At 48.0% G+C, this 27,891-nt stretch overlaps 1 protein-coding gene across 1 annotated transcript in view; it reads right to left on the minus strand.

Annotated features, from left to right (window-relative positions):
• kitlga (kit ligand a) overlaps window positions 1–14,970 on the minus strand; it is a 175,198-nt gene extending 160,228 nt beyond the window's left edge. The window contains exon 1 of the mRNA XM_072484941.1: window positions 14,462–14,970. Coding sequence (XP_072341042.1) covers window positions 14,462–14,476 — 15 coding nt within the window. The 5' untranslated portion in view covers window positions 14,477–14,970. The remainder of the gene's footprint in view (window positions 1–14,461) is intronic.
• Between the last annotated feature and the right edge of the window lie 12,921 nt (window positions 14,971–27,891).

The raw sequence follows: 27,891 nt of genomic DNA on the forward strand, positions 1-27,891 counted from the left end.
GCACGGAGTCTGTCCCTGTTGCTCAGAAGGGAAGGGGGGAGAGGAGCAGAGCATTAGTAATTGGGGACTCATAGTCAGGGGCACAGATAGGAGATTTTGTGGGAGCGTGAGAGACTCACGTTTGGTATGTTGCCTCCCAGGTGCAAGGGTACGTGATGTCTCGGATCGTGTTTTCCGGGTCCTTAGGGGGAGGGGGAGCAGCCCCAAGTCGTGGTCCACATTGGCACTAACGACATAGGTAGGAAAGGGGACAAGGATGTCAGGCAGGCTTTCAGGGAGCTAGGATGGAAGCTCAGAACTAGAACAAACAGAGTTGTTATCTCTGGGTTGTTGCCCGTGCCACGTGATAGTGAGATGAGGAATAGGGAGAGAGAGCATTTAAACACGTGGCTACAGGGATGGTGCAGGCGGGAGGGATTCAGATTTCTGGATAACTGGGGCTCTTTCTGGGGAAGGTGGGACCTCTACAGACAGGATGGTCTACATCTGAACCTGAGGGGCACAAATATCCTGGGGGGGGGGGGGGGGGGGGGAGATTTGTTAGTGCTCTTTGGGGGGGTTTAAACTAATGCAGCAGGGGCATGGGAACCTGATTGTAGTTTTAGGGTAAGGGAGAATGAGAGTATAGAGGTCAGGAGCACAGATTTGACGTCGCAGGAGGGGGCCAGTGTTCAGGTAGGTGGTTTGAAGTGTGTCTACTTCAATGCCAGGAGTATACGAAACAAGGTAGGGGAACTGGCAGCATGGGTTGGTACCTGGGACTTCGATGTTGTGGCCATTTCGGAGACATGGATAGAGCAGGGACAGGAATGGATGTTGCAGGTTCCGGGGTTTAGGTGTTTTAGTAAGCTCAGAGAAGGAGGCAAAAGAGGGGGAGGTGTGGCGCTGCTAGTCAAGAGCAGTATTACGGTGGCGGAGAGGATACTAGATGGGGACTCTTCTTCCGAGGTAGTATGGGCTGAAGTTAGAAACAGGAAAGGAGAGGTCACCCTGTTGGGAGTTTTTTTATAGGCCTCCTAATAGTTCTAGGGATGTAGAGGAAAGGATGGCGAAGATGATTCTGGATAAGAGCGAAAGTAACAGGGTAGTTATTATGGGAGACTTTAACTTTCCAAATATTGACTGGAAAAGATATAGTTCGAGTACAATAGATGGGTCGTTTTTTGTACAGTGTGTGCAGGAGGGTTTCCTGAAACAATATGTTGACAGGCCAACAAGAGGCGAGGCCACGTTGGATTTGGTTTTGGGTAATGAACCAGGCCAGGTGTTGGATTTGGAGGTAGGAGAGCACTTTGGGGACAGTGACCACAATTCGGTGACGTTTACGTTAATGATGGAAAGGGATAAGTATACACCGCAGGGCAAGAGTTATAGCTGGGGGAAGGGCAATTATGATGCCATTAGACGTGACTTGGGGGGGATAAGGTGGAGAAGTAGGCTGCAAGTGTTGGGCACACTGGATAAGTGGGGCTTGTTCAAGGATCAGCTACTGCGTGTTCTTGATAAGTATGTACCGGTTAGGCAGGGAGGAAGGCGTCGAGCGAGGGAACCGTGGTTTACCAAGGAAGTGGAATCTCTTGTTAAGAGGAAGAAGGAGGCCTATGTGAAGATGAGGTGTGAAGTTTCAGTTGGGGCGATGGATAGTTACAAGGTAGCGAGGAAGGATCTAAAGAGAGCTAAGACGAGCAAGGAGGGGACATGAGAAGTATTTGGCAGGAAGGATCACGGAAAACCCAAAAGCTTTCTATAGGTATGTCAGGAATAAGCGAATGACTAGGGAAAGAGTAGGACCAGTCAAGGACAGGGATGGGAAATTGTGTGTGGAGTCTGAAGAGATAGGCGAGATACTAAATGAATATTTTTCGTCAGTATTCACTCAGGAAAAAGATAATGTTGTGGAGGAGAATGCTGAGCCGCAGGCTAATAGAATAGATGGCATTGAGGTACGTAGGGAAGAGGTGTTGGCAATTCTGGACAGGCTGAAAATAGATAAGTCCCCGGGACCTGATGGGATTTATCCTAGGATTCTCAGGGAGGCCAGGGAAGAGATTACTGGACCTTTGGCATTGATTTTTATGTCATCATTGGCTACAGGAATAGTGCCAGAGGACTGGAGGACAGCGAATGTGGTCCCTTTGTTCAAAAAGGGGAGCAGAGACAACCCCGGCAACTATAGACCGGTGAGCCTCACGTCTGTAGTGGGTAAAGTCTTGGAGGGGATTATAAGAGACAAGATTTATAATCATCTAGATAGGAATAATATGATCAGGGATAGTCAGCATGGCTTTGTGAAGGGTAGGTCATGCCTCACAAACCTTATTGAGTTCTTTGAGAAGGTGACTGAACAGGTAGATGAGGGTAGAGCAGTTGATGTGGTGTATATGGATTTCAGCAAAGCGTTTGATAAGGTTCCCCACGGTAGGCTATTGCAGGAAATACGGAGGCTGGGGATTGAGGGTGATTTAGAGATGTGGATCAGAAATTGGCTAGCTGAAAGAAGACAGAGGGTGGTGGTTGATGTGAAATGTTCAGAATGGAGTACAGTCACAAGTGGAGTACCACAAGGATCTGTTCTGGGGCCGTTGCGGTTTGTCATTTTTATCAATGACCTAGAGGAAGGCGCAGAAGGGTGGGTGAGTAAATGTGCAGACGATACTAAAGTCGGTGGTGTTGTCAATAGTGTGGAAGGATGTAGCAGGTTACAGAGGGATATAGATAAGCTGCAGAGCTGGGCTGAGAGGTGGCAAATGGAGTTTAATGTAGAGAAGTTGAGGTGATTCACTTTGGAAGGAATAACAGGAATGCGGAATATTTGGCTAATGGTAAAGTTCTTGAAAGTGTGGATGAGCAGAGGGATCTAGGTGTCCATGTACATAGATCCCTGAAAGTTGCCACCCAGGTTGATAGGGTTGTGAAGAAGGCCTATGGAGTGTTGGCCTTTATTGGTAGAGGGATTGAGTTCCGGAGTCAGGAGGTCATGTTGCAGCTGTACAGAACTCTGGTTCGGCCGCATTTGGAGTATTGCGTACAGTTCTGGTCACCGCATTATAGGAAGGACGGTGAGGCTTTGGAGCGGGTGCAGAGATTTACCAGGATGTTGCCTGGTATGGAGGGAAAATCTTATGAGGAAAGGCTGATGGACTTGAGGTTGTTTTCGTTGGAGAGAAGAAGGTTAAGAGGAGACTTAATAGAGGCATACAAAATGATCAGGGGGTTAGATAGGGTGGACAGTGAGAGCCTTCTCCCGCGGATGGAAATGGCTGGCACGAGGGGACATAGCTTTAAACTGAGGGGTAATAGATATAGGACAGAGGTCAGAGGTAGGTTCTTTACGCAAAGAGTAGTGAGGCCATGGAATGCCCTACCTGCTACAGTAGTGAACTCGCCAACATTGAGGGCATTTAAAAGTTTATTGGATAAACATATGGATGATAATGGCATAGTGTAGGTTAGATGGCTTTTGTTTCGGTGCAACATCGTGGGCCGAAGGGCCTGTACTGCGCTGTATTGTTCTATGTTCTATGTTCTAAGTGTACTCTAGCACACCAAATGAACAGCTGTTTGTGTTTTTGAAATGTAGTTGCATGATTCTTTATTCACACGTTCTCAGGAGGTTGTATGTTGCATCTACATTGTGTAAGGATCCTCCTGTTTAAACCTTGAATGTTCCCTGCTTCCCCTTTTCTTCATTTTATTGTTAACATTTGACAATTTGATCATGGGACTGTGCTTTTAATTTGAGCAGAACCTGGGCTGTTTTAAACTGGAGCTTGACCTTGACTTTAAGGGAAGTGGCTTGTACCTTTAATTCAAACAAGCAGATTCCAGAAAGAGGTGCTGTTTTAGGCTGGTGATTGAAGATTGGCTGACATCATTACTCACTCGATTTGATTGATGTGCCAAGTCGCCAATAAATGGGCTCACAACGATGTAACTGATATCGCTGGTGGCCAATGAACAGCCCAGAAGGCTGTGATCCACTCTGGCACCAGTGGTGATTGGATATTTTCCATCGAGATGCTTTTGAGTCACAAGGTTGGTTTTTGGAGTTTCACTATCTGTTCAGAAGCTGGAAGTAGTATCTCTGATTCCCTTGCAAAGATCTGATGAAGTCTCTCTAAAAACAAAATCCAGTGTAAGAAGTCCCCCAGCAAGGCTGGATGTCATTTCATTGAAACTGCAAAGGATTGAGATTAAAACTCGGGCTGGGGGCTGGGTTTGAGGCGAGAGGAAGAATCTTAAGAGTGAAGTGGACTCAAAAGGTGGATGTTTGAGTTGAAAGCCCAGTTTAATAAAGGCAAAGTATCTCTGCAAAAGTAATCAGACTGCCTGTGAGTACTGAATGAATGTTTCTGCTAGAAGACCATCATCAACTGTACACCAGTGGCTTTGATCACTCAGCGTGGTGGCAGGACAATCTGCTGCAAGGAATTCAACATCAAAAGCAAGGACTTTTTTCTTTCTTTTTGCCTTATCCCTATTATTCTTACCCCTTTCCATCCCTCTGTGTTTGTTTATCTTGTGTGTATGTGATTAGAGAATGGGATGGTTAAAGCGGGGTAGTAGGTTAGCTTGCTGTTATTCCATTGTAATTACTGCATAATTCATCTTTATTTCTATTGTAAATAAACAGTAAATGTGTTTCAACTTACAAACCTGGTGGCTAAATTATTGGCCAGCCACGGGCCAAAGATTATGGGAATTTTATAAGAATTATTGGTTTATTCACTTGTGTTAGGATTCTGGGGCCTGTGGGACTAGCCCAGGGTTTTGTAACAATTGCAACTTTTACAAGTCAATGCAAAGCAAATCCATTCCATAGCAATATCAATTGACCCTAAGGCTGCAGTGGAATCAGGACCTGATTCCACATTGCCAAAGGCACAGTTGTTCCAAAGAGATGCTTTCTGTCTGCTTTGGTGATGCAAAAACGTCATTCTTTTATTCATTCTGGCAAGGCCAGCATTTATTTCCGATCTCTAATTATCCCTGAACGGAGTGGCTTGCTTGGCCATTTCAGGGGGCAGTTAAGAGTCAGCTGCATTACAGATCTGGAGTCACAAGCAGGCCAGACCAGCTAAGGATGGCAGATTTCCTTCCCAAATGGTCATTATTAACAAAAGTAGATGTGAGGACAGCATCAGTGGTGTTAGTTCCTTCCTTCCTCTGCTCTGGAATTTGGGTTTACAAGTGTTTCACATTCATAAGCCATTTACCTGATTCTCACAGTCACATTTTGGTATACATACTTGAATGTTCATAATTGTACAACCCTTTTATTAATATGTAGTCTGTTTTTATTTTAATATTTTTCCATAACTATGTTATGTTTTATATGAATGCACAATGAACATAAGACATTCAGAATTACAGGGAACCAGAGGGACTTTGGAGTGCATGTCCATAGATTCCTGAAGGCAGCCAGACAGATAGATGAGGTGGTTCAGAAGACATATGGGATTCTTGCCTTTATTAACAGAGGCAGAGAATATAAGAAGAGGGAGATTATGATGGAGCTGTATAAAACTCTCAGAGTATTGTGTGTGCGGTTCTGGTTGCCACACTATAGGAAAAATGTGATTGCACGAGAAAGGGTGCAGAGGAGATTCACCAGGATGTTGCCTGGGCTGGGGTTCACAGCTATGAAGAGAGGCTGGTTAGGCTGTTGGGTTTTTCTCCTTAGAGCAGAGAAGGCTGAGGCAGAGCCTGATTGAGGTGTACAAAATTATGTGAGACATAGATAGGAAGAACATTTTCCCCTTTGTAGAGGGGTCAATAACCAGGGGGAATAGATTTCAGGTAAGGGGCAGGAAATTTCGAGGGAAGAAAACTTTTGCATCCAGAGGGTAGTGGGAATCTGAAACTCACTGCCAAAAGGGTGGGAGAGACAGGAACCCTCAACATTTAAGAAGCATTTAGATGGGGCAGCACGGTGGCATAGTGGTTACCAATGCTGCCTCACAGCACCAGGGTCCCAGGTTCAATTCCGGCCTTGGGTGACTATGAAGTTTCTATGTTTCCCCCTTGACTACGTGTGCGTGAGTTTCCTCCGGGTGCTCCTGTTTCCTTCCACAGTCCAAAGATGTGCAGGTTAGGTGGATTGACCATGCTAAATTCCCCCTTAGTGTCCAAGAATGTGTAGATTAGGTGTGGTTACAGGGATAGAGCCCTTTCAGAGGGTCAGTGCAGACTCAATGGGTCGAATGGCCTCCTTCTGCACAGTAGGAATTCTGACCCTTGATGATCAAAAATCTGTCTAACTCAGCCTTGAATATATTCAATAACCTCGTCTCCGCTGCTCTCTGAGGACGAGTGAGCAACTGTGGTCTGGAACGATTTGCAGATTCAATCTAACACTCGTGAGGGAATTGGATGAGTACTTGCAAGGGGGAAAAATTGCAGAGCTGTTGGGAACGCGCAGGGGAGTGAGTGGAGAGCTCTTTCAGAGAGCCAGCACAGACACAATGGGATGAATAGCCTCCTTCTGTGCTGCATTATTCTACAATTCACTGATTTAATACGACTAATGATACAGTTAGCCCATCTAGATAGCCAGGTTGGATTGCAGATTATCGCATTTTCTAGCCAATCAGAATAACATTAACTTAAAGTATTGGTTAGGTAGCAGTAGCAGGAAGATTTTACAGACTATTTGCAGCACGGAAACAGGCCATTCAGTCCAACCAGTATTTATGCTCCTCATGAACTACTTCCCATCCTCATTGAACCCACCTCCATCAACATTTTGAAACTTACATTTAACTTAAGCCTTGCTCTGCTTCAAGTGCAAATGCCAAATTGCAAACAAAAGAAGAACATGTCAGCCTGTACTGCCTACCAGTAACATTGGCACCCTACCATTTCTACAAGCTTTTCCACTCTTGTTTATGATAGTAAGGTCACATGGGAGGAATTGCACAAGGAAGGAATTTCTTCTGAGAACATGAATAATGCTAATAAGCACCTGACCATCATGGAGTGTGCTCAATTGCTGAATCACATCTTTTTTGAAAAATAATTCTTCAATGTTTATTCTGCTTCCTCTTGACATTTCACAGCATTACCATTGCTGAATTCCCCACCATCAACAACCTGGGGGTTACCATTGACCAGAAAATGAACTGGACTAATCAGAGGCGAGGGATCCTGCAGCGAGTAACTCACCTCCTGACTTCCCAAGGCCTGTCCAGCATCTACAAGGCACAAGCCAGGAGTGTGTTGGAAAACTCTCCACTTGCCTGGATGAGTGCAGCTCCCAACAACACTCTAGAAGCTCGGCACCATCCAGGACAAAGCAGCCCATGTGATTGGCATCCCATCCACCACTTTCAGAGATAGGAAGCAATGAGGCCATGGTGAATTTCTGAATGTGAGGATGAGAATTTTAAATTGAGACATTTTTGCATTGAGAGGAACTGGGCTTGGTACAAATTAGGAAATATGCTGCAGAATTAGGAGTTCAACCATAGAATCCATACAGTGCAGAAGGAGGCCATTCAACCCAAGGATTCTGCGCGACCTACCTAGGTCCACTCCCCCACTCCATCCCCGTAACCCCACCTTTGGGAACGATGGGGCAATTTTACCATGGCCAATCCACCTAACCTGCACATCGTTTGACTGTGGGAGGAAACCAGAGCACTCAGAGGAAACCCACACAGACACTGGGAGAACGTACACAGTCACCCAAGGCTGGGAGTGAACCCCGTCTCTGGTGCTGTGAGGTAGCAGTGCTAACCACTGTGCCACCCTAATTCAGAAGAAAAAAAAAAACTTGTATCTTTTGTGACCTCAGGACGTCCCAAAGCACACTGCAGCCGGTTAAATACTTTTGAAGTGTAAAGCAATTTTGTAATGTGGAAAACATGGGGCCAATTTGTACATAGATAGCTCTAGGGTTGCCAACCTCCCTCCAGGATTGGCCTGGAGCCTCCAGGAATTGAAGTTAATCTCCAAGACACTGCTGTGTGCAATACTGGAGGTAAATCATACGGATATTAAATAAGTTGTTTTGTCATTTTCTTTGAAAATTTCTCTGGCAGATGTAAAAAATATTGAAAATGGGGTGGCAGTGGAAGGTTGACAGTTAAGCATCATCCAATTGGGTAATGAGTTTTTTGCTTTCCAATTGGTGTGGGAAGGAGTGTGTCACAAGGACGGATGTGTTGGCCGACGAAAGGCTGGAGCGTGGGGACAAATCATGTGGTGAAATCTCCAGGAATACAGTTAGTCACAGTTGACAAATCTAGCTAGCTCCCACAAACAGTAATGTAATAATAAGCAGATTTAGTTTTGGTGATTTGGGTTGGGAGGATAAATATTGACCAGGGTTCTTGGGAGAACTCCCCTGCTTTTCTTCAAAAATGAAGCCACCGTGGGATCTTTTACACTCCCTGAAAGAATAACCTTGTTTTACTCCCAATTCTTTTCCTGCACCTAGTGATGTACTAAGACAAACTTTTGTTTGTTTCCAGGACAAGTAATTCCCAGAGCTAGTCTGTCGCCAGGAACGTTTAGCTTGAGGGGCAGGACTGGGATGAATGTAAGAAATTGTCATATTTTAGAAGTTTTGCATTAATATTATTAAAACATGGCTTACGATGCATACAGACAGTATGACTGCTCGAGTGGTTATCAAGGTGTCGTAGAAGTGTGGTAATCATTGATTTGCAGGTGTAGTGTTCTGCTAATAGATCTTGAGAACTATTTACTTGCTTTCAGATAGCTAGCAAATGGAATATTGTTTAAGTTTGAAGGACACCTGGGTGTAGATAATTTGAAGGGTATTGTCTTTGGTCCTAGCTAAACAAGTCAAGGGACATCTTGTAAGAAAAGATAAAAGAATGCCTTATGTTTTGGGTACAGATGATGTAGTTAATGGGAAGAGCCAAGTCTGTCTGAAGAGTAAGTATGTCCTAGAACTCTAATCTGAACAGAAGCTGTTTCAGTTTTGGTCCTGAAAAGTTCTCTCTCCAAAGATTCTGCACAGAGAGAAGCAAGTAAAACCCTGGTGTTAACTTTATTCAAGAGTGTTATTTAATATATATTAGTGTGCTTAATTGGAATATAGTGGCAGGTTTAGGAAGTATGTTAAGATTTCCACATTTACTTAAGAAAAGTTGTAACTGTTAACTGTAAAGTTATTTTTTTTGTGGCTAATGTAGTTAATTCTGTGATTAAATTAAAATTTGTTTTAACATTAAAGATACCTATTGGTTAGTGTAATCACTCCTGTGCAGTAACATTTCCTCAGTTTTACAAATTGAAAATAGTGGGATCCTAACACCACTCTACATCAAGCTTGGCTGACCAGGAGTCTCTCCGGCTCTTGCCTCCAGCCATTGATGCGTTGGAAAGATTTGCAGGCCGACACACTCAACCTCTTCTGACTGTGTTATGAACGCACCTTCCTAGACCATCAAATCTTGGGGTGGGACTTGAACCCGGAGCTTTTGGTTCAGAGGCAGGGATGTTACCTGCTACACCACACGATCTCCTTTCTTTAAGTCTCAACCAAAAGATATCACCCTTAGCACCAAGCTGTGCCAATCTGGATACTTGCACTCATTTGAACTCACTGTTGATTCAGTTATCAGAGTGCTTTTGCACCATGCCACTGATAACACTGGGGCATAAGATGGGAGTGTGGTCAGGAGGGATACCATAATTTCTCTCATTCTATCTTTAAGAAACTTCACTCCAATTACGTGCAGTCAACTGTGATGAGAAAGGGAGGAGGACCTCCAGCCGTTTATTCTTCTAATTGCAAGGGAGCTTGCTCTGCTTTGCAAGTTGAACTGCAATGACGAAGGGAAGCAATTATTTAAATTCCCCTGCTGGTTACAGGCTTCTTGGTCGGAGCAGTCCTTCCACCCCAGGCTAAACAATGGAGAAGGAGTTAGATTTTTATCTTGCAATAAAGCAAAGTCCTTTGTACTTTGGTCAAACCACTTAGCTGCTTTGCCAGGCCAGGAATGTTTTTGTGATTTTTTTTCTCCATTTGGATTGTAACTCACAAAACCTGCACTGCATGCTCAGGAATGTCTGAGCTGCCAATCGTCATTTCATCAATTGCTAATAGTGATCAATGTGTGTGATTACATCCACTTTGCATTTGCCATAATTAAGAAGCTTTTGTGTTTCAATAGCAAATCCCCTACCCTTTGCGAAGCAAAAATATTCTCAATAGTAAATCCCCCATTTATATATATGCATTATATATACCGACTGGTGGCCCTGACGTCTGATATCATGAAATGCTTCAAGCGGCTAGTCATGAGACGGATCACTGCCAGCCTCCCAGACGGTCTCGATCCACTGCAGCTTGCCTATCACCGCAACCGGTCCACAGCAGATGCTATCTCCCTGGCTCGACAATCAACACTCGAACACCTCGACAAGGACACCGACGTAAGACTGCTGTTCATAGACTACAGCTCCACTTCAACACCATTATCGCGACAAGACTAATAACCAAACTCTGCAATCTTGGACTTGATCCCTCCCTGTGCTGTTGGATCCTTGATTTACTCACCAACAGACCATAATCTGTCAGGACAGGCAACAGCACCTCCTCCACAATAGTCCTCAACACTGGCGCCCTGCAAGGATGTGTGCTCAGTCCTCTACTGTCCTCCCTGTACACACATGACTGTGTGGCAAGACTTAACTCCAGCTCAATCTGCAAGTTTGCGGATGATACGACTGTGGTGGGCCGTACCTCAAACAACGACAAATCAGACTACAGAAGGGAGATAAATCACTTGGTTGCACGGTGTACCGAAAACAACCTCTCTAAATGTTGGAAAGACCAAGGAACTGATCATCGACTTCAGAAAGCGGAGCTCGACACACACTCCCGCCTGCATCAATGGCTCCGAAGTGGAGATGGTCGATAGCTTTAAGTTCCTGGGGGTCACCATCACCAACAGTCTGTCCTGGTCCACTCACGTTGATGCAACAGTCAAGAAAGCCCAACAATGCCTCTACTTCTTACGGAAGCTAAAGAAATTTGGCATGTCTGCATCGACTCTCTCAAACCTCTACAGACGTGCGATAGAGTGCTGCATCCGGCTGCATCACAGCTTGGTATGGCAACTGCTCGGTCCAAGATCACAAGAAACTGCAGTGTGGTGAACTCAGGCCAACGCATAACACAAACTTGCCACCCCCACATTGATTCTGTATACACCTCTCGCTGCCTCAGGAAGGCAGACAGCATTGTCAGCGACTCCTCCCACCCAGGCATTGCCTTCTTCCAGACCCTTCCATCAGGCAGAAGGTACAGAAGTCTGAAGACCCGCACATCCAGACATAGGAACAGCTTCTTCTCCACAGCTACAAGACTCAACGACTCTCCCTCGGACTGATCTGTTTCCTGTAAGAACACGATTCACAACGTCCTATGTTGCTCTTTCTCATGTATTTGCTTTGTTGGCCCCTTGTTCCACACTGTAACCAATCACTGTTTGTCGTTGAGTCACTTGTCAATGTTCTCTGTTGATTATTCTTTCTGTTCACTATGTACGTACTGTGTACGTTCCCTCAGCCACAGAACAATACTTTTCATTGTACTTCGGTACATGTGACGATAAATCAAATTTTAAAAATCACATGTTAATTGACGTCAGGAGGGAGGGGTTTGCATTTAAGTGACACTTTTCACAACTATTGGACAATTCAATGCACTTTACAACCAATGATGAAGTGTAGTCACTGCTGCAGGAAACACAGCAGCCAAAGTTATAAAGATCAGATAATCTGATTTCATGATGTTGATTGAAGGGTAGAAATTGGTTAGGATACTGGGGAGAACTGGTGCAGTGGTAACATCACCGAATCCAGAGGCCCAGTCTAATGCTCTGAAATAGGAGTTCAAATCCCACCATGGCAACTTGAACTCAATTAATAGATCACTACACTCAGCTGAAATAGACCAGTTGGGAGAGCGTTAGACTGAAGATCTAAAGGTTCAATCCTGGGTTTCAGCATGCAGCCATATGTTGGCTTCCTTTGCTATCTGCTAATTGGCACACCTGCTCTTCGTCAAAATGGTGCCATGGATAAGCAAACAGGTGGGGCCTCAGTTTAGCTTTTACATCCCAAAACGGGCACTTCCGCAAGTGCAGCATTCCCTCAATACAACCTTCATTTTTGTTTCTGAGCTCCTGGAATAGTGCACGAACCCAAGAGGTGAGAATGTTCCTTCCTGAGCCACAACTGACACTTACGTTTATGAATAGTCATAATGACTTCAACATCCTATTCAGAGGAGTTCCCTTAAAAGGAATAGCTAAATAAACAGCTAAACGTCATCCATGCCCTCCCCCTTCCTCCACCACCATCTGTGTTACACATGGACAATGTCACATTATATCAGCTAGTTTATGGTAATATTTGTTGCCTCTGTGGCATGCCAAAGTCTTGTGGTGCAGTGATTACCGTCCCTGCCTCAAACCCAGCTCTCGGTTCAAACCCCACTCCAGGACTTGATGGCCAAGGGAGGCATGTTGACAATGCAACCAAACAGGTTTAGTATCAACTTACAAATCCTTCCAAAACATGTCCATGACAGATCATAAAACAGGGAGAAATAAAAAAGGGAGAGATTCCTGGCCAACCAGGTGGTGGCAAGAATCTCTACCATTGCTATGCATAGTTCTAGACTACAACATGTAAGTAGAAGTGGTGTTGCCACATCAATGCCATTATATACTATAAAAGCAAAATACTGCAGATGCTAAATCTGAAATTAATAACAGAAAATGCTGGATAAACTCAGCGAGTCTGGTCTGTTTCAAATCTAAATGACCCTTCTACAGAACTGATGCACGGTAGAAATGTAAAGAATTTTAAGGCTGGCAGGGGGTGGAGGAATCGGGTGGAGGAAGTGGAGCATAATAAAAGAGCAGTGATAGATCAAACAAAGGAGATATTGACAAATTTGTCATGGACATTAGATAAGATGGGAGTGCTGATGGTGCCATTAAGGGATGACTATAGCTAATAGTGGCAAAAGATAAGATAGCAGAATGTGCTAATGAGAGCAAATGAGCAACCATGTGGCCACATGGGGGAAGAGGGGGAAGGTAGGATTGTGTTGGGACAGACAACAAATTCCAAAAGGGAGCAGGGAGGGTTAAGATGGAGGGGAAAGCTTACTTTGTTGAACTCAAATGTTAGTACAGAAGGCTGCAATGTACCCAATCGGAAAATGAGGTGGTGTTCTTTCAGTTTGCATTGGGCTTCACTGGAGCATTGCAGAAGGCCTAACATGGACATGTGGGCCATGAGAGCAAGATGCGGAGTTGAAATGGCATTACACACTAACTCACTCTGTCTCCCTCCGCTGCTAAATTAAACTGGCTGCTGGTGCACCAACTCTTTGATTTGAAAATTCTCAGTCTCCTCTTCTGGTTCCTCCAAGGCTTTGGTCGCTCCCCATCTCTAATCTCCTAGAAACCTCCAGGTTCCCTGCCCTGCTTCAATTCTGGTTTCTTGAGGACCCCTGATTTTCATCACTCCACCACCAGTGGGCGTTCACCTGAGCTCTGATCCCTCGCTGAACCTCTCTCTCTCCTCTTCCCCCTTTAAAATCCCGCTGAAGGGATGTCTCCTTCCTCAAGTGCCAGCTCGCCCTTCCTAATATCTCCTCTGGCTCCGTGTCAGTGTGTATGGTTCCCGTGGGAAGCCTCGGACAGGTGGTATATAAATGCAAAGTTGCTGCAGTTGGAATCTTAGCTGGTCTGGCCAGTATGGCAAACTAGTGAAGAATGAAACTGTCTCCAAATCTATGGTAATTCCCAATAAAATGAGACTAAAATCTGACGGTGAAAACCTCTGCTCTGTTCCCATGTGTTGCTAATCGATGGGGGTTTGCGGCACAACCATCCTTGGATTCGAGATTTAGATCTTGCCCCCGGTTTTACTCCCCAAACTTTTGAAACCGCTGCTGATTCGCGCCTCTTTCTGCAGCAGTCTTATGTTTATGTAAGGAAACCTGTTTGATTACTGAAGGAGTGATTACCTGAACTGAAACATCTTTTTGAGGGATTAGAACCTTCATTCCCTTATGGTTCTGCCACGTTACACTCTCTGCCACAAGGGAGGACGAATGTAGCATTTGAAAGAGCCAGGAACGGTCAACTTCACCACCAATTGCGACACCGTAACCCGGTTTTCCCAGCAGAGAGAGAGACACACACACAGGCATGTGTCAGTATCCATTAAAATCAGGACGTAAAAATTATGCATGAGAATCTCTGATCAGCCAGGGACTCACCTGGAGTAATCCACACACACGTGGAGACTGTTACCCAATGTTAATGTGGAATTGCCCCAATCCCAGGATATATATATGCACAACACCCCCGAGTGTAATTGTAAGCAGTTGCCAAAATAATAATTTCTGCGGCCCCATACAGAGATGCTAGTGCAGCATTTAAAAACACAATCTACTCACATTTGCCTCCTTCATAAGGAATCTCGATGATTTCTCTCTCTCCCCTTCACAACTGGATCCTGTTGAATTGCTCCCCCTGGAGCAGCCGCATATTGTCCAAGAACACAAACACTCCTGCAATTGCAAGGTCCGAGCTCACTGACTTATTTCCCTCTCTCCTCTCTCTCCTCCCAGCAAGTGTTTATCCAGAGAAGAAATTCCGGCAGCTTCCTTTCCCAGAATGAGCAGACACGCCTGCTTGAAAGTGTTTGGCACCGAAAGGACATGGGTAGTGTGAGAGTTTAATGTAAGACGGAGAGACTTTCAGCGGCTTTGAGACAAGGAATGAGAGATCTAAGAAAATAGGGGGGGACCCCATGGCAGGCATTTGCCTCTAACCGCAAAGCTTCATTCCACAACAGAACACCTTTTTAAAAAAGGTCGCGTAATTTCAGTTCGGGCTCCTGGAAGAATTTGCATTCAAAGGTCCACAACAGTACCCAGGGCGGTTTGAATCCGTCCATTTATTGACGCTTATAAGGTGTTGGATTTTGAATCTGTTTCTGGGATTACTGTGACTATCACCTAGAACCCTGCATAAACCAACAGAATAATGACCAACTTGCGTTGATATAGCGCCTTCAGGACGTTTCACAGCGCTTTACAGCCAACCACCACATGTACAGATGCAGCAGGGTTCACCATCTACAAGATGCACTGTAGGAACTCACCAAGTTCCAAACCAGTGACCTCTACCACCTAGAAGGACAAGGACTGCAGATGCACAGGAAACACCACCACCTCCAAGCCAAACACTATCCTAAATTGGAAATATATCACCAGTCCTTCAATGACGCTGGGTCAAAATCCTGAACTCCTTCCCTAATAGCACAGGGACTGCAGTGGTTCAAGATGGAGGCTCACCACTACCTTCTCAAGGGTCAATAGGGATGGGTAATAAATACTGCCCTAGCCAGTCCTATGAACGAATATGTGGGTCTCACCTCCCCAACCCAAAATGCACAGGGTAGGTGGATTGGCCAAGCTAAATTGAGGGAAATGCGGCAGCAACTTGTACACAGCAAGATCCCACAAAGAGCATGGTGACTATAACCGGATCATTTTTTTTCAGTGCTGTTGATCCAGCGATAATATTGGCCAGGACACTGGGGAGAATTTGCCTGCTCTTCTTTTAGATAGTGCCTGGGTTCTGTTCGGCCCACTCCTCGGAGAAGGCAGCCAGAGTCTATGCACTCCTTTAACTCGGACCTCTAGTGTATTGTCGATTGGAGGTGCTTCACCATTGTTGGCTGTGCCTTTAGTTGCCTTTCTCCAAAGCTTTGGAATTCCCTCCCTAAAAATCCTGATTCTCTGGCTCTCATTTCTCCTTTAAGACACGCCTTAAAACCGACCTCTTTGACTAGGTTTTTGCCATCTGCTTTAATATCTCCTTAAGTGGTACAGTATCTTATTTGGCTTTGTAATGCTCCTGTAAAGCACCTTGGGGCATTTTAGCCTGTTAAAAGCACTACACAAATGTGAGTTATTGTTCATGTGTCTTTGCCAACATTTATTCTCTAATCAACATATTAAACTGGATTATCTGGTCATTACTATATTACGGTTTGCGGAATATACTACGTACAAATTTATGAAACGCAACTAAAAAATTTACCTTTCAGGATATATTTCCATGTATGACCCTCACTGGTTTGCAGGTTACCAGGAAAAAGCAGCTAATAGTATAAGTGGCTTCAAGAGAAAATGTAGGTCGAGGGCTTGTGGATTTCTTGATCCTAATGAGGTGAGCATCAAAACATGCCCATTTGCTACACTGAAATACAGTTTAAATGTAAGCATTCCTGCATTTTAGGGAGAGATGGTCTTGGGGAATAAGCCAGGGAGGGAGGGACGTGTGGAGGTCTTTGGGTCTTAAGGGAAGGGGGCCTCCAATCAGAAGAGAGTTCTGATGGAGACTTCCCCTCCCCCCTCCAATCACCTTCCTGCTCAAGACCTAACTTTCTTTATTCTCAAATTCCCCCCATGGGGCTTCAATCTGCACCTCCCCATCCCCCGTGTCTTTAGTCCTCCATAAACCTCCCCTTAAGTTCATTATGAAGCCCTATTAAGAGGAGGTGACTATATACTGATAATGTCAATGAACTCGTAATCCGGAGGCCCAGGCTAATGCATTAGCCACACAGAAACAGCTGGTGGAATGTAAATTCAATTAATTAATAAATCCAGTCTCAGTAATGGTGACCATTAAACTATCAATGATTTTTTATAAAAGTCCATCAGGTTCACTAATGTCCTTTTGGGAAGGAAACCTTACCCTTTCTGGCCTACACAGATATGTACTCCAGACCGACACAATGTGGTTGACTCTTAACTGCTATCTGATATGGCCTAGCAAGCCATTTAGTTCAAGGGCTTTTAGGGATGGGCAACAAATGCTGGCCTTACCATCCACATCCCATGAAAGAATGATAAGAAAAATTGTCATATGATTTTGTTGGTCATTTGCTTTCATTATGAAATTAAATTGAACCATACAATGAACAACTGTCTACCTTTAACATAGTGAAATATTCCAAAAGTTAATCTTGGATAGGCACTTGAGAGAAGCAAACTTGCCAGGCTGCTGGGGTCAAGCGGGGAAATTGGACTGAGTGGATTGCTCCACAGAGAGCCGGCATGCATTCATTGGGCTGAATGGCCTCCTTCTGTGCCAGAACAGCTCGATGCATCTCAGGCACTTATCAAGCAGAGTTTGACATCAAGCTACGTAAAGTGATATCAGCACTGATGACTAAAAGTATGGTCAAAGAGGTAGGTTTTACATAGTGTCTCAGATGTTCTTATTAATCAATCCCTGAAAACTGATAAATGCTGCAGTTTACATAGCCAATCTCACATAGTGTGAAGTGTCATGCTATTTGCTTTGGTTTGCTTGTGCATTCCTCTCCTTAGTACCATGTCCTATGAGGATGTTGTCGACCATGGACTTCGAGTGAATTGGTCCATGTTTATGTTTGGCAAAATTCAGCAATTGTTTGCCATTGCTTATGTCCAACTGAGAAACTCTCCCTCTTACCATCAGGTATGTTGGAAGGATTTACAGGCCCTGTTTGGCCACATTACGGAAGCACCTTCAAGTCCTGAAGTGAGTCTTAAACCTGGGGCTTCTGGCCCAGAGGTAGGGATGCTATTGCCACACCACAAGATATCCATACTTGTGAGCTAGCCATTGTATTTTGGTTACCCTGATCGGTCCACTGTGCTTTGAAGGTGCTGAAACAGCCCAATTCCATAACTTACTCATTCATCTGAGTAATATTCATGTGCATTCAGCTATCGGTCAAAAGAAAGAATTTACATTTATAAAGCACGTATCGCAACCTCAGAGTGTCTTAAATCACTACACACTTCCGGTTGCGGCTATGCGGAGCTAAGCCGCACGATTCGGCAGCTCCCGCTACTACGGACATTCGGGCTCATTGGAGGAGCCCCAACGGAATTTATTTTGACGACAACCCGTGGGGAAGTGAAGAGAGAGGTCCCCCTCCAACCTTTATGGACCGGACCAGGGACGTCATTCTCCGACCCCCTGCCGGGTTGGAGAATCGCCGGAGGCTGCCGTGAATCCCGCCCCTGCTGGTTGCCGAAGTCTCCGGCACCAGATATTCGGCGGGGGCGGGAATCGGGCCGCGCCGGTTGGCGGGCCCCCCCGCTCCATTCTCCGGCCCGGATGGGCCGAAGTCCCGCCAATAAATTGCCTGTCCCGCCGGCGTGGATTAAACCACCTTTTGAACAGCGGGACAAGGCGACGTGGATGGGCTCCGGGGTCCTGGGGGGGGCGCGGGGCAATCTAGCCCCGGGGGGTGCCCCCACGGTGGCATGGCCCGCGGTCTGGGCCCACCGATCCGCGGGCGGGCCTGTGCCATGGGGGCACTCTTTCCCTTCCGCCTCTGCCACGGTCTCCACTGCGCATGCGTGGGAAACTGTCAGCGGCCGCTGACGCTCCCGCGCATGCGCCACCTGGGGATGTAATTTCCACGCCAGCTGGCGGGGCAACAAAGGCCTTTTCCGCCAGCTGGCAGGGCGGAAATCCCTCCGGCGTCGGCCTAGCCCCTCAATGTTGGGGCTCGGCCCCCAAAGATGCGGAGCATTCCGCACCTTTGGGGCGGCGCGATGCCCGTCTGATTGGCGCCGTTTTGGGCGCCAGTCGGCGGACATCGCGCCGTTTCCGGAGAATTTCGCCCCGAAGTGCAACGGCCAAAAAAGCGGCACTGGAGCAGCGGGAGAAGCGAGGGAAAAAAATCAAAATGGCGGCGGCCGGGGGCAAAGCGGAGTGCGGGCCGGAGCTGCAGGAGTTCATCAAGCGCTGCTTCGAGGAGCTGCGGAAGGAGATGCTGGTGCCTATGCTGCTGGTAATTGAAGGACTAGGGATGACCCAGAAGGCCCACGAGGTGAAGATCCAGGAGGTACAGAAAAGAGTGAGTGAGAATGAGGACAAGCTCTTGGGCCTGGCGATGAGAGTGGAGCGGCACGAGGCGCTACACAAGAAGTGGGCGGGAAGACCTGGAGAATAGGTCGAGGAGAAATAATCTGCGGATCCTGGGTCTCCCAGAAGGAGTGGAGGGGGCCGATGCCGCGGCATACGCGGGCACGATAATCGGGGCGATGATGGGCGCGGAGGCCCCTTCGAGGGCGCTGGAGCTGGACGGGGCACACCGGGTGCTGGCGAGGAAGCCCAAGGCAAATGAGCCGCCAAGGGCGATGGTGGTGAGGTTTCACCGGTTCACAGGGTCCTGAAATGGGCCAAGATGGAGCGGAGCAGCAAGCGGGACAATGCAGAGATCCGAATATACCCGGACTGGAGCACGGAGGTTGCTAAGCGGGGAGTGGGTTTCAACCGGGCCAAAGCGGTGCTGCATCAGAAAGGAGTGACATTTGGAATGCTGCAGCCAGCGCGACTGTGGGTTACATATAAGGACCAACACTGCTACTTTGAAACGCCTGAAGAGGCGTGGACCTTTATACAAACTGAAAAGTTGGACTCTAACTGAGGGTTTGTGAGGGTGTGGGGTGTTTGAGGGTTGATGTGTGATGGTTGTTGTATATAGGGGGTCAATCACGCGCAGGAAATGTTATATGGGTTGGGTGAGAGAGACAGGAGCTGCGCCAGAGGGGGCGGGGCAGGCTTTGGAAAGCGCGGTTTTTTTTCCCGCGCGCAGGAAGAAAGGCAGGAAGGGGAACGAAGGAACGTATATTGATTGGGAGAATCCCACACGGGGGGGGGGGGGGGTCAAAGGGACGGCGGGAGAAGCCGGGGTCAGCAGGTGTCAGCTGACTTACGGGAGTGATATGGGGGGAGCAAAAAAGTTAGACAGGGGTCTAGCGGGGGGGGAGGGGAGGGGGGAGGGGGAGAAGGGGGGGGGAAAGGGTTGCTGCTGCACTGGCCGAAAGGGAATGGGACACAGAAGAGGTGGTCGGGACGGAGGTCCCCTGGCTGGGGGACTGGAGGGTGAGGGAGGCGCGGACACAGGACTGGCCCAGAAAAGGAGATGGCTAGTCGGCGGGAGGGGTTCGAGTGTTCGCGCACTTGAAGGGACTGAACGCAGACGTGGCTATGCTCCAAGAGACACACCTGAAGGCGGCGGACCAGGTCAGGGTAAGAAGGGGTTGGGTAGGACTGGTATTTCACTCGGGACTGGACGCGAAGAATAGAGGGGTAGCAATATTGGTGGGAAAGCGGGTGTCATTTGAGGCCAAGACTATTGTAGCGGATAATGGAGGGAGATATGTGATGGTGAGCGGTAGGTTGCAAGGGACGTGGGTGGTGTTTGTAAATGTATACGCCCCGAACTGGGATGATGCTGGATTCATGAAGCGCATGTTGGGGCGCATTCCGGACCTGGAGATAGGAGGCTTGATAATGGGAGGAGACTTCAATACAGTGTTGGACCCAGCACTGGATCGCTCCAGATCAAGGACGGGAAAGAGGCCGGTGGCAGCCAAGGTGCTTAGGGGGTTTATGGATCAGATGGGGGGAGTGGACCCATGGAGGTTTGCAAGACCGCAGGCCAGGGAATTTTCTTTCTTCTCCCACGTGCACAAAGCCTACTCCCGGATAGACTTCTTTGTTCTGGGCAGGGCGCTCATCCCGAGGGTGGAGGGGACGGAGTATTCGGCCATAGCCGTTTCGGACCATGCCCCGCACTGGATGGAACTGGAGCTGGGAGAGGAGAGGGACCAACGCCCGCTGTGGCGGCTGGATGTGGGACTGTTGGCAGATGAGGTGGTGTGTGGGAAGGTGAGGGGGTGTATCGAAAGGTACTTGGAGGCCAACGACAACGGGGAGGTGCGAGTGGGGGTGGTATGGGAGGTGTTGAAGGCGGTGATCAGGGGAGAGCTAATCTCCATCAGGGCTCATAGGGAGAGGACAGAGGGTATGGAAAGGGAGAGGTTAGTGGGGGAGATTTTGAGAGTGGACAGGAGATACGCAGAGGCCCCGGAGGAAAGATTACTTGGGGAAAGACGACGGCTCCAGACGGAGTTTGACCTGGTGACCACGGGGAAGGCGGAGGCACAGTGGAGGAAGGCACAGGGGGCGACCTACGAGTACGGGGAAAAGGCTAGTCGGATGCTGGCACACCAGCTCCATAAGAGGACGGCAGCGAGGGAAATAGGGGGAATCAAAGATGGAAGGGGAGCCACGGTTCGGAGTGTAACAAAAATAAACAAGGTATTCAAGGCTTTCTATGAAGAGCTGTACAGATCCCAGCCCCCAGTGGGGGAAGAGGGGATGAGACGATTCCTAGACCAACTGAGGTTCCCGAGGGTGGAAGAGCAAGAGGTGGCTGGTTTGGGGGCACCAATCGAGTTGGAGGAGCTGAGCAAGGGTTTGGGGAGTATGCAGGCGGGGAAGGCCCCGGGGCCAGATGGGTTCCCGGTGGAGTTTTACAGAAAGTACGTAGACCTGTTGGCCCCGCTACTAGTGAGGACCTTTAACGAGGCAAGAGAGGAGGGGACCCTGCCCCCGACAATGTCGGAAGCGACAATTTCCTTGATTCTAAAGTGGGACAAGGACCCACTGCAATGTGGATCGTACAGGCCGATTTCGCTCCTCAATGTGGACGCTAAGTTATTGGCAAACGTGCTGGCCACGAGGATTGAGAACTGAGTCCCGGGGGTGATCCATGAGGACCTGACGGGGTTCGTAAAGGGCAGGCAATTAAACACTAATGTGCGGCGGCTGTTAAACGTGATAATGATGCCATCGGACGAGGGAGAGGCGGAGATAGTGGCAGCTATGGATGCGGAAAAGACCTTTGACCGAGTAGAGTGGGAGTACCTCTGGGAGGTGCTGCGTAGATTTGGGTTCGGGGGAGGGTTTATCAGCTAGGTTAAGCTCCTTTACAGAGCCCCGGTGGCGAGTGTAGTGACGAACCGGCGTAGGTGGGAGTACTTTCGGCTGCACCAAGGAACGAGGCGGGGTGCCCCCTGTCCCCCTTGTTGTTTGCATTGGCGATCAAACCCTTGGCCTTGTCATTGAGGGAGTCTAATAAATGGAGGGGGGTGGTCTGAGGGGGAGAAGAGCATCGGGTGTCGCTATACGCAGATGACCTGTTGCTGTACGTGGCGGACCCAATGGAGGGGATGGTGGAGGTCATGCAGACTCTAAGGGAGTTTGGGGAGTTTTCGGGCTATAAGCTCAATGTAGGGAAGAGTGAGCTCTTTGTAAAACAGGCAGGGGACCAAGAAAGAGGGATAGGGGACCTACCGCTGAGGAGGGCGGCGGGGAGTTTTCGATATCTGGGGATCCAGATAGCCAGGAGTTGGGGGGCTAAATAAACTGAATCTGACGAGGTTGGTGGACCAAATGGAGGAGGACTTCAAAAGACGGGACATGTTACCGCTCTCGCTGGCGGGTAGAGTGCAGTCGGTCAAAATGGTGGTCCTTCCGAGGTTTCTGTTTGTGTTTCAGTGCTTTCCCATCGTGATCACCAAGGGCTTTTTTAAGAGAGTAGGTCGGAGTATTATGGGGTTTGTGTGGGCAAATAAGACCCCGAGGGTTAGGAGAGGGTTCCTGGAACGCAGTCGGGACCGAGGAGGGTTGGCACTGCCAAACCTAGGGAGCTACTACTGGGCAGCAAATCTGGCGATGATCCGCAAGTGGGTCATGGAGGGAGAGGGGGTGGCATGGAAGAGGATGGAGATGGCGTCCTGTAAAGGAACGAGCTTGGGGGCGCTGGTGACGGCACCGCTGCCGTTCTCGCCGTCAAAGTATACCACGAGCCCGGTGGTGGTGGCAACGTTAAGGATCTGGGGCCAGTGGAGACGGCACAGGTGTGCAGTGGGAGCCTCGGTGTGGTCCCCGATCAGGGGTAACCACCGGTTTGTCCCGGGGAAGATGGACAGGGGGTTCCAGGCCTGGCATCGGGCGGGGATTAGAAGAATGGGGGACCTGTTCATTGATGGGACATTTGCGAGCCTAGGGGCACTGGAGGAGATGTTTGAGTTACCCTCGGGAAATGCTTTTAGATATATGCAGGTGAGGGCTTTTGTGAGGCGACAGGTCAGGGAATTAGGGAATTCCCGTTGCTCCCGGCACAAGAAATTCAAGACAGGGTGATCTCGGGTGTGTGGGTCGGGGAGGGCAAGGTGTCGGCAATACACCAAGAGATGAAAGAAGAGGGGGAAGCGCTAGTAGAAGAGTTGAAGGGTAAATGGGAGGAGGAGCTTGGGGAGGAGATCGAGGAAGGTCTGTGGGCTGATGCCCTGGGTAGGGTTAATTCCTCCTCCTCGTGTGCCAGGCTCAGCCTGATACAATTTAAGGTGGTTCACAGAGCACACTTGACGGGGGTGAGGTTGAGTAGGTTCTTTGGGGTAGAGGACAGATGTGGAAGATGCCCAGGGAGCCCGGCGAAACATGTCCATGTGTTTTGGTCATGCCCGGCACTGGAGGGGTTCTGGAGAGGAGTGGCGGGAGCAATATCTCAGGTGGTGAAAGTCCGGGTCAAGCCAAGCTGGGGGCTAGCAATATTTGGAGTAGTGGACGAGCCGGGAGTGCAGGAGGCGAAAGAGGCCGGCATTCTGGCCTTTGCGTTCCTAGTAGCCTGGCGAAGGATCTTGCTAATGTGGAAGGAGGTGAAGCCCCCTAGCGTGGAGGCCTGGATAAACGACATGGCTGGGTTCATAAAGCTGGAGAGGATTAAGTTTGCCTTAAGAGGGTCTGCGCAGGGGTTCTACAGGCTGTGGCAACCGTTCCTAGACTATCTCGCGGAGCGTTAGAGGAAGATCGGTCAGCAACAGCAGCAATCCTGGGGGAGGGGGGGGGGGGGTGGGGGGGGGGGTGGGGGATTGCTTGGGGGGATGGATGAGCAGGAGATAACATGAAGGGTGGGGGAAACTGGCACGTGCGGGAGAGAGCCAGTGTATAAAGCTATGTAAATATACCATTTTGCCATGTATATATCTTGCTCAGTGCGATTTCGTGTTATTTTGTTACGGGGGGAGGGGGGGTTATTGTTTGTAAGGGGAAAAAATTGTGTTGTTGAAAAACTTTAATAAATATATATTTTTTTAAAAATCACTACACAGCCAATTAATTATTTTTGAAGTGTACCCATTATTATAATATATGGAACATGTCAGTCAATGTGCGCACAGTAAAGTGACCATATAGAACCCATAGAATCCCATAGAATAGGCAGACATAAATGTGTATTTTTTTAAGTGCTGTTCGGTGAATTGGACATTCCGAATTCTCCCTCTGTGTACCTGAACAGGCGCCGGAGTGTGGCAACTAGGGGCTGGTGTGGGTGACACGTTTTGGAAAAAATGAAGTGTCCTTCCATTTGAAGTTTGTTGTTTCTTTCACTCTAAATTTTGGTTTTGCACTGATGAAAAGAAAACTGAATAAAATAGGTTGGCTCAAGAAAAAACTAGGGGCTTTTCACAGTAACTTCATTGCAGTGTTAATGTAATAAAGATTATTATTAAATTGGCTCTGACTGAGCTAGTTTCAACAAATAGCAATGAAGCACACATGAATGAAGTGAAACCAATGTGATGTGAAATATTTACAAGCAAAATTTAACTTTAAAGAGTCTTTGTGTTCTTAATAAGTCTTATGTTAATGGTAATGGCGTTGGACAGGAAGGTTGTGGTCAGGAAGAAGACCCTTCCTCTTTGTTCTTTGATAGCCCACGCTTACATGCTGCATCGTCAGCTCACAGCAGGTTTTGCCACTAGAAAGCTTCTCCTGCTGTGTGATCACATGTGTCTCCCGAGGTGTGGTACTTTACATTTTAATTGGAATCAGGCGGGAACCAGGAAAAAGCAAAAGAGCAGAAATGCTGCCAACTTCCTGTTGCACCATCAGGAACAACTTGTCACAGATAAAATTCTGCCCTCTGATTCTCGGAACCCAAAATCCAGGCTGATATTCCGGTGCAGCATGGAGGGAGGTGCTGCACGGTCAGAGATACTGCCTTTCAGACGAGATGCTAAAGCACCACCCCATCAGGCTGCAAAGGTTCCCACAGCATTACTCTGAAGAATGGCAGTGGAGCTCACCCTGGGTCTCCCAATCCATATTCATCAGTTAACCAACAGCACTTAATAAATAACACACTGTCTGCCTATTCTATGGGATTCTACGGATTCTATATGGTCACTTTACTGTGTGCACATTGACTGCCATGTTCCATATATTGTACAGTATGAAGTTTTACAACACCAGGTTAAAGTCCAACAGGTTTGTTTCGATGTCACTAGCTTTCAGAGCGCTGCTCCTCCCTCAGGTGAATGAAGAGGCCTGTTCCAGAAACACATATATAGACAAATTCAAAGATGCCAAACAATGCTAGGAATGCGACCATTAGCAGGTGATTAAATCTTTACAGATCCAGAGTGGGGTAACCCCAGGTTAAAGAGGTGTGAATTGTATCAAGCCAGGACAGTTGGTAGGATTTTGCAGGCCAGATGGTGGGGGATGAATGTAATGCAACATGAATCCCAGGTCCCGGTTGAGGCCGCACTCATGTGTGCGGAACTTGGCTATAAGTTTCTGCTCGGCGATTCTGCGTTGTCGCGCGTCCTGAAGGCCGCCTTGGAGAACGCTTACCCGGAGGTCAGAGGCTGAATGCCCTTGACTGCTGAAGTGTTCCCCGACTGGAAGGGAACATTCCTGCCTGGTGATTGTTGCGCGATGTCCGTTCATTCGTTGTCGCAGCGTCTGCATGGTCTCGCCAATGTACCACGCTTCGGGACATCCTTTCCTGCAGCGTATGAGGTAGACAACGTTGGCCGAGTCGCACGAGTATGTACCGCGTACCTGGTGGGTGGTGTTCTCACGTGTAATAGTGGTATCCATGTCGATGATCTGGCACGTCTTGCAGAGATTGCCATGGCAGGTTTGTGTGGTGTCGTGGTCACTGTTCTGAAGACTGGGTAGTTTGCTGCAAACAATGGTTCGTTTGAGGTTGCGCGGTTGTTTGAAGGCAAGTAGTGGGGGTGTGGGGATGACCTTGGCAAGATGTTCATCGTCATCAATGACGTGTTGAAGGCTGTGAAGAAGATGACGTAGTTTCTCCGCTCCGGGGAAGTACTGGACGACGAAGGGTATTCTGTCGGTTGTGACCCATGTTTGTCTTCTGAGGAGGTCGGTGCGGTTTCTCGCTGTGGCGCGTTGGAACTGTCGCTCAATGAGTCGAGTGCCATATCCCGTTCGTACGAGGACATCTTTCAACGTCTGTAGATGTCTGTTACGCTCCTCCTCGTCTGAGCAGATCCTGTGTATACGGAGCCCTTGTCCGTAGGGGATGGCTTCTTTAATGTGTTTAGGGTGGAAACTGGAGAAGTGGAGCATCATGAGGTTATCCGTGGGTTTGCGGTAAAGCGAAGTGCTGAGGTGACCGTCCTTGATGGAGACGAGTGTGTCCAAGAATGCAACTGATTTTGGAGAGTAGTCCATGGCGAGTCTGATGGTTGGATGGAACTTATTAATGTCATTGTGTAGTCGTTTCAGTGATTCTTCGCCGTGGGTCCAAAGGAAAAAAATGTCATCGATGTATCTGGTGTATAACGTCGGTTGAAGGTCCTGTGCGGTGAGTAGGTCCTGTTCAAACTTGTGCATGAAGATGTTGGCGTATTGGGGTGCGAATCTGGTCCCCATGGCTGTTCCGTGCGTCTGGATGAAGAACTTGTTGTCGAAGGTGAAGACATTGTGATCCAGAATGAAGCGGATGAGTTGCAGAATTGCGTCTGGAGATTGGCAGTAGTCGGAGCGTAACAGACATCTACAGACGTTGAAAGATGCCCTCGTACGAACGGGATATGGCACTCGACTCATCAAGCGACAGTTCCAACGCGCCACAGCGAAAAACCGCACCGACCTCCTCAGAAGGCAAACATGGGACACAACCGACAGAGTACCCTTCGTCGTCCAGTACTTCCCCGGAGCGGAGAAACGACGTCATCTTCTTCACAGCCTTCAACACGTCATTGATGACGATGAACATCTTGCCAAGGTCATCCCCACACCCCCACTACTTGCCTTCAAACAACCGTGCAACCTCAAACGAACCATTGTTTGCAGCAAACTACCCAGTCTTCAGAACAGTGACCACGACACCACACAACCCTGCCATGGCAATCTCTGCAAGACGTGCCAGATCATCGACATGGATACCACTATTACACGTGAGAACACCACCCACCAGGTACGCGGTACATACTCGTGCGACTCGGCCAACGTTGTCTACCTCATACGCTGCAGGAAAGGATGTCCCGAAGCGTGGTACATTGGCGAGACCATGCAGACGCTGCGACAACGAATGAACGGACATCGCGCAACAATCACCAGGCAGGAATGTTCCCTTCCAGTCGGGGAACACTTCAGCAGTCAAGGGCATTCAGCCTCTGATCTCCGAGTAAGCGTTCTCCAAGGCGGCCTTCAGGACGCGCGACAACGCAGAATCGCCGAGCAGAAACTTATAGCCAAGTTCCGCACACATGAGTGCGGCCTCAACCGGGACCTGGGATTCATGTTGCATTACATTCATCCCCCACCATCTGGCCTGCAAAATCCTACCAACTGTCCTGGCTTGATACAATTCACACCTCTTTAACCTGGGGTTACCCCATCTCTGGATCTGTAAAGATTTAATCACCTGCTAATGGTCGCATTCCTAGCATTGTTTGGCATCTTTGAATTTGTCTATATATGTGTTTCTGGAACATACCTCTTCATTCACCTGAGGAAGGAGCAGCGCTCTGAAAGCTAGTGACATCGAAACAAACCTGTTGGACTTTAACCTGGTGTTGTAAGACTTCATACTGTGCTCACCCCAGTCCAACGCCGGCATCTCCACACCATATATTGTAATAATGGGTACACTTCAAAAATAATTAATTGGCTGTGTAGTGATTTAAGACAC

Source organism: Scyliorhinus torazame, chromosome 19 (assembly GCF_047496885.1).
Source record: "Scyliorhinus torazame isolate Kashiwa2021f chromosome 19, sScyTor2.1, whole genome shotgun sequence".
NCBI classification, from domain to species: domain Eukaryota; kingdom Metazoa; phylum Chordata; class Chondrichthyes; order Carcharhiniformes; family Scyliorhinidae; genus Scyliorhinus; species Scyliorhinus torazame.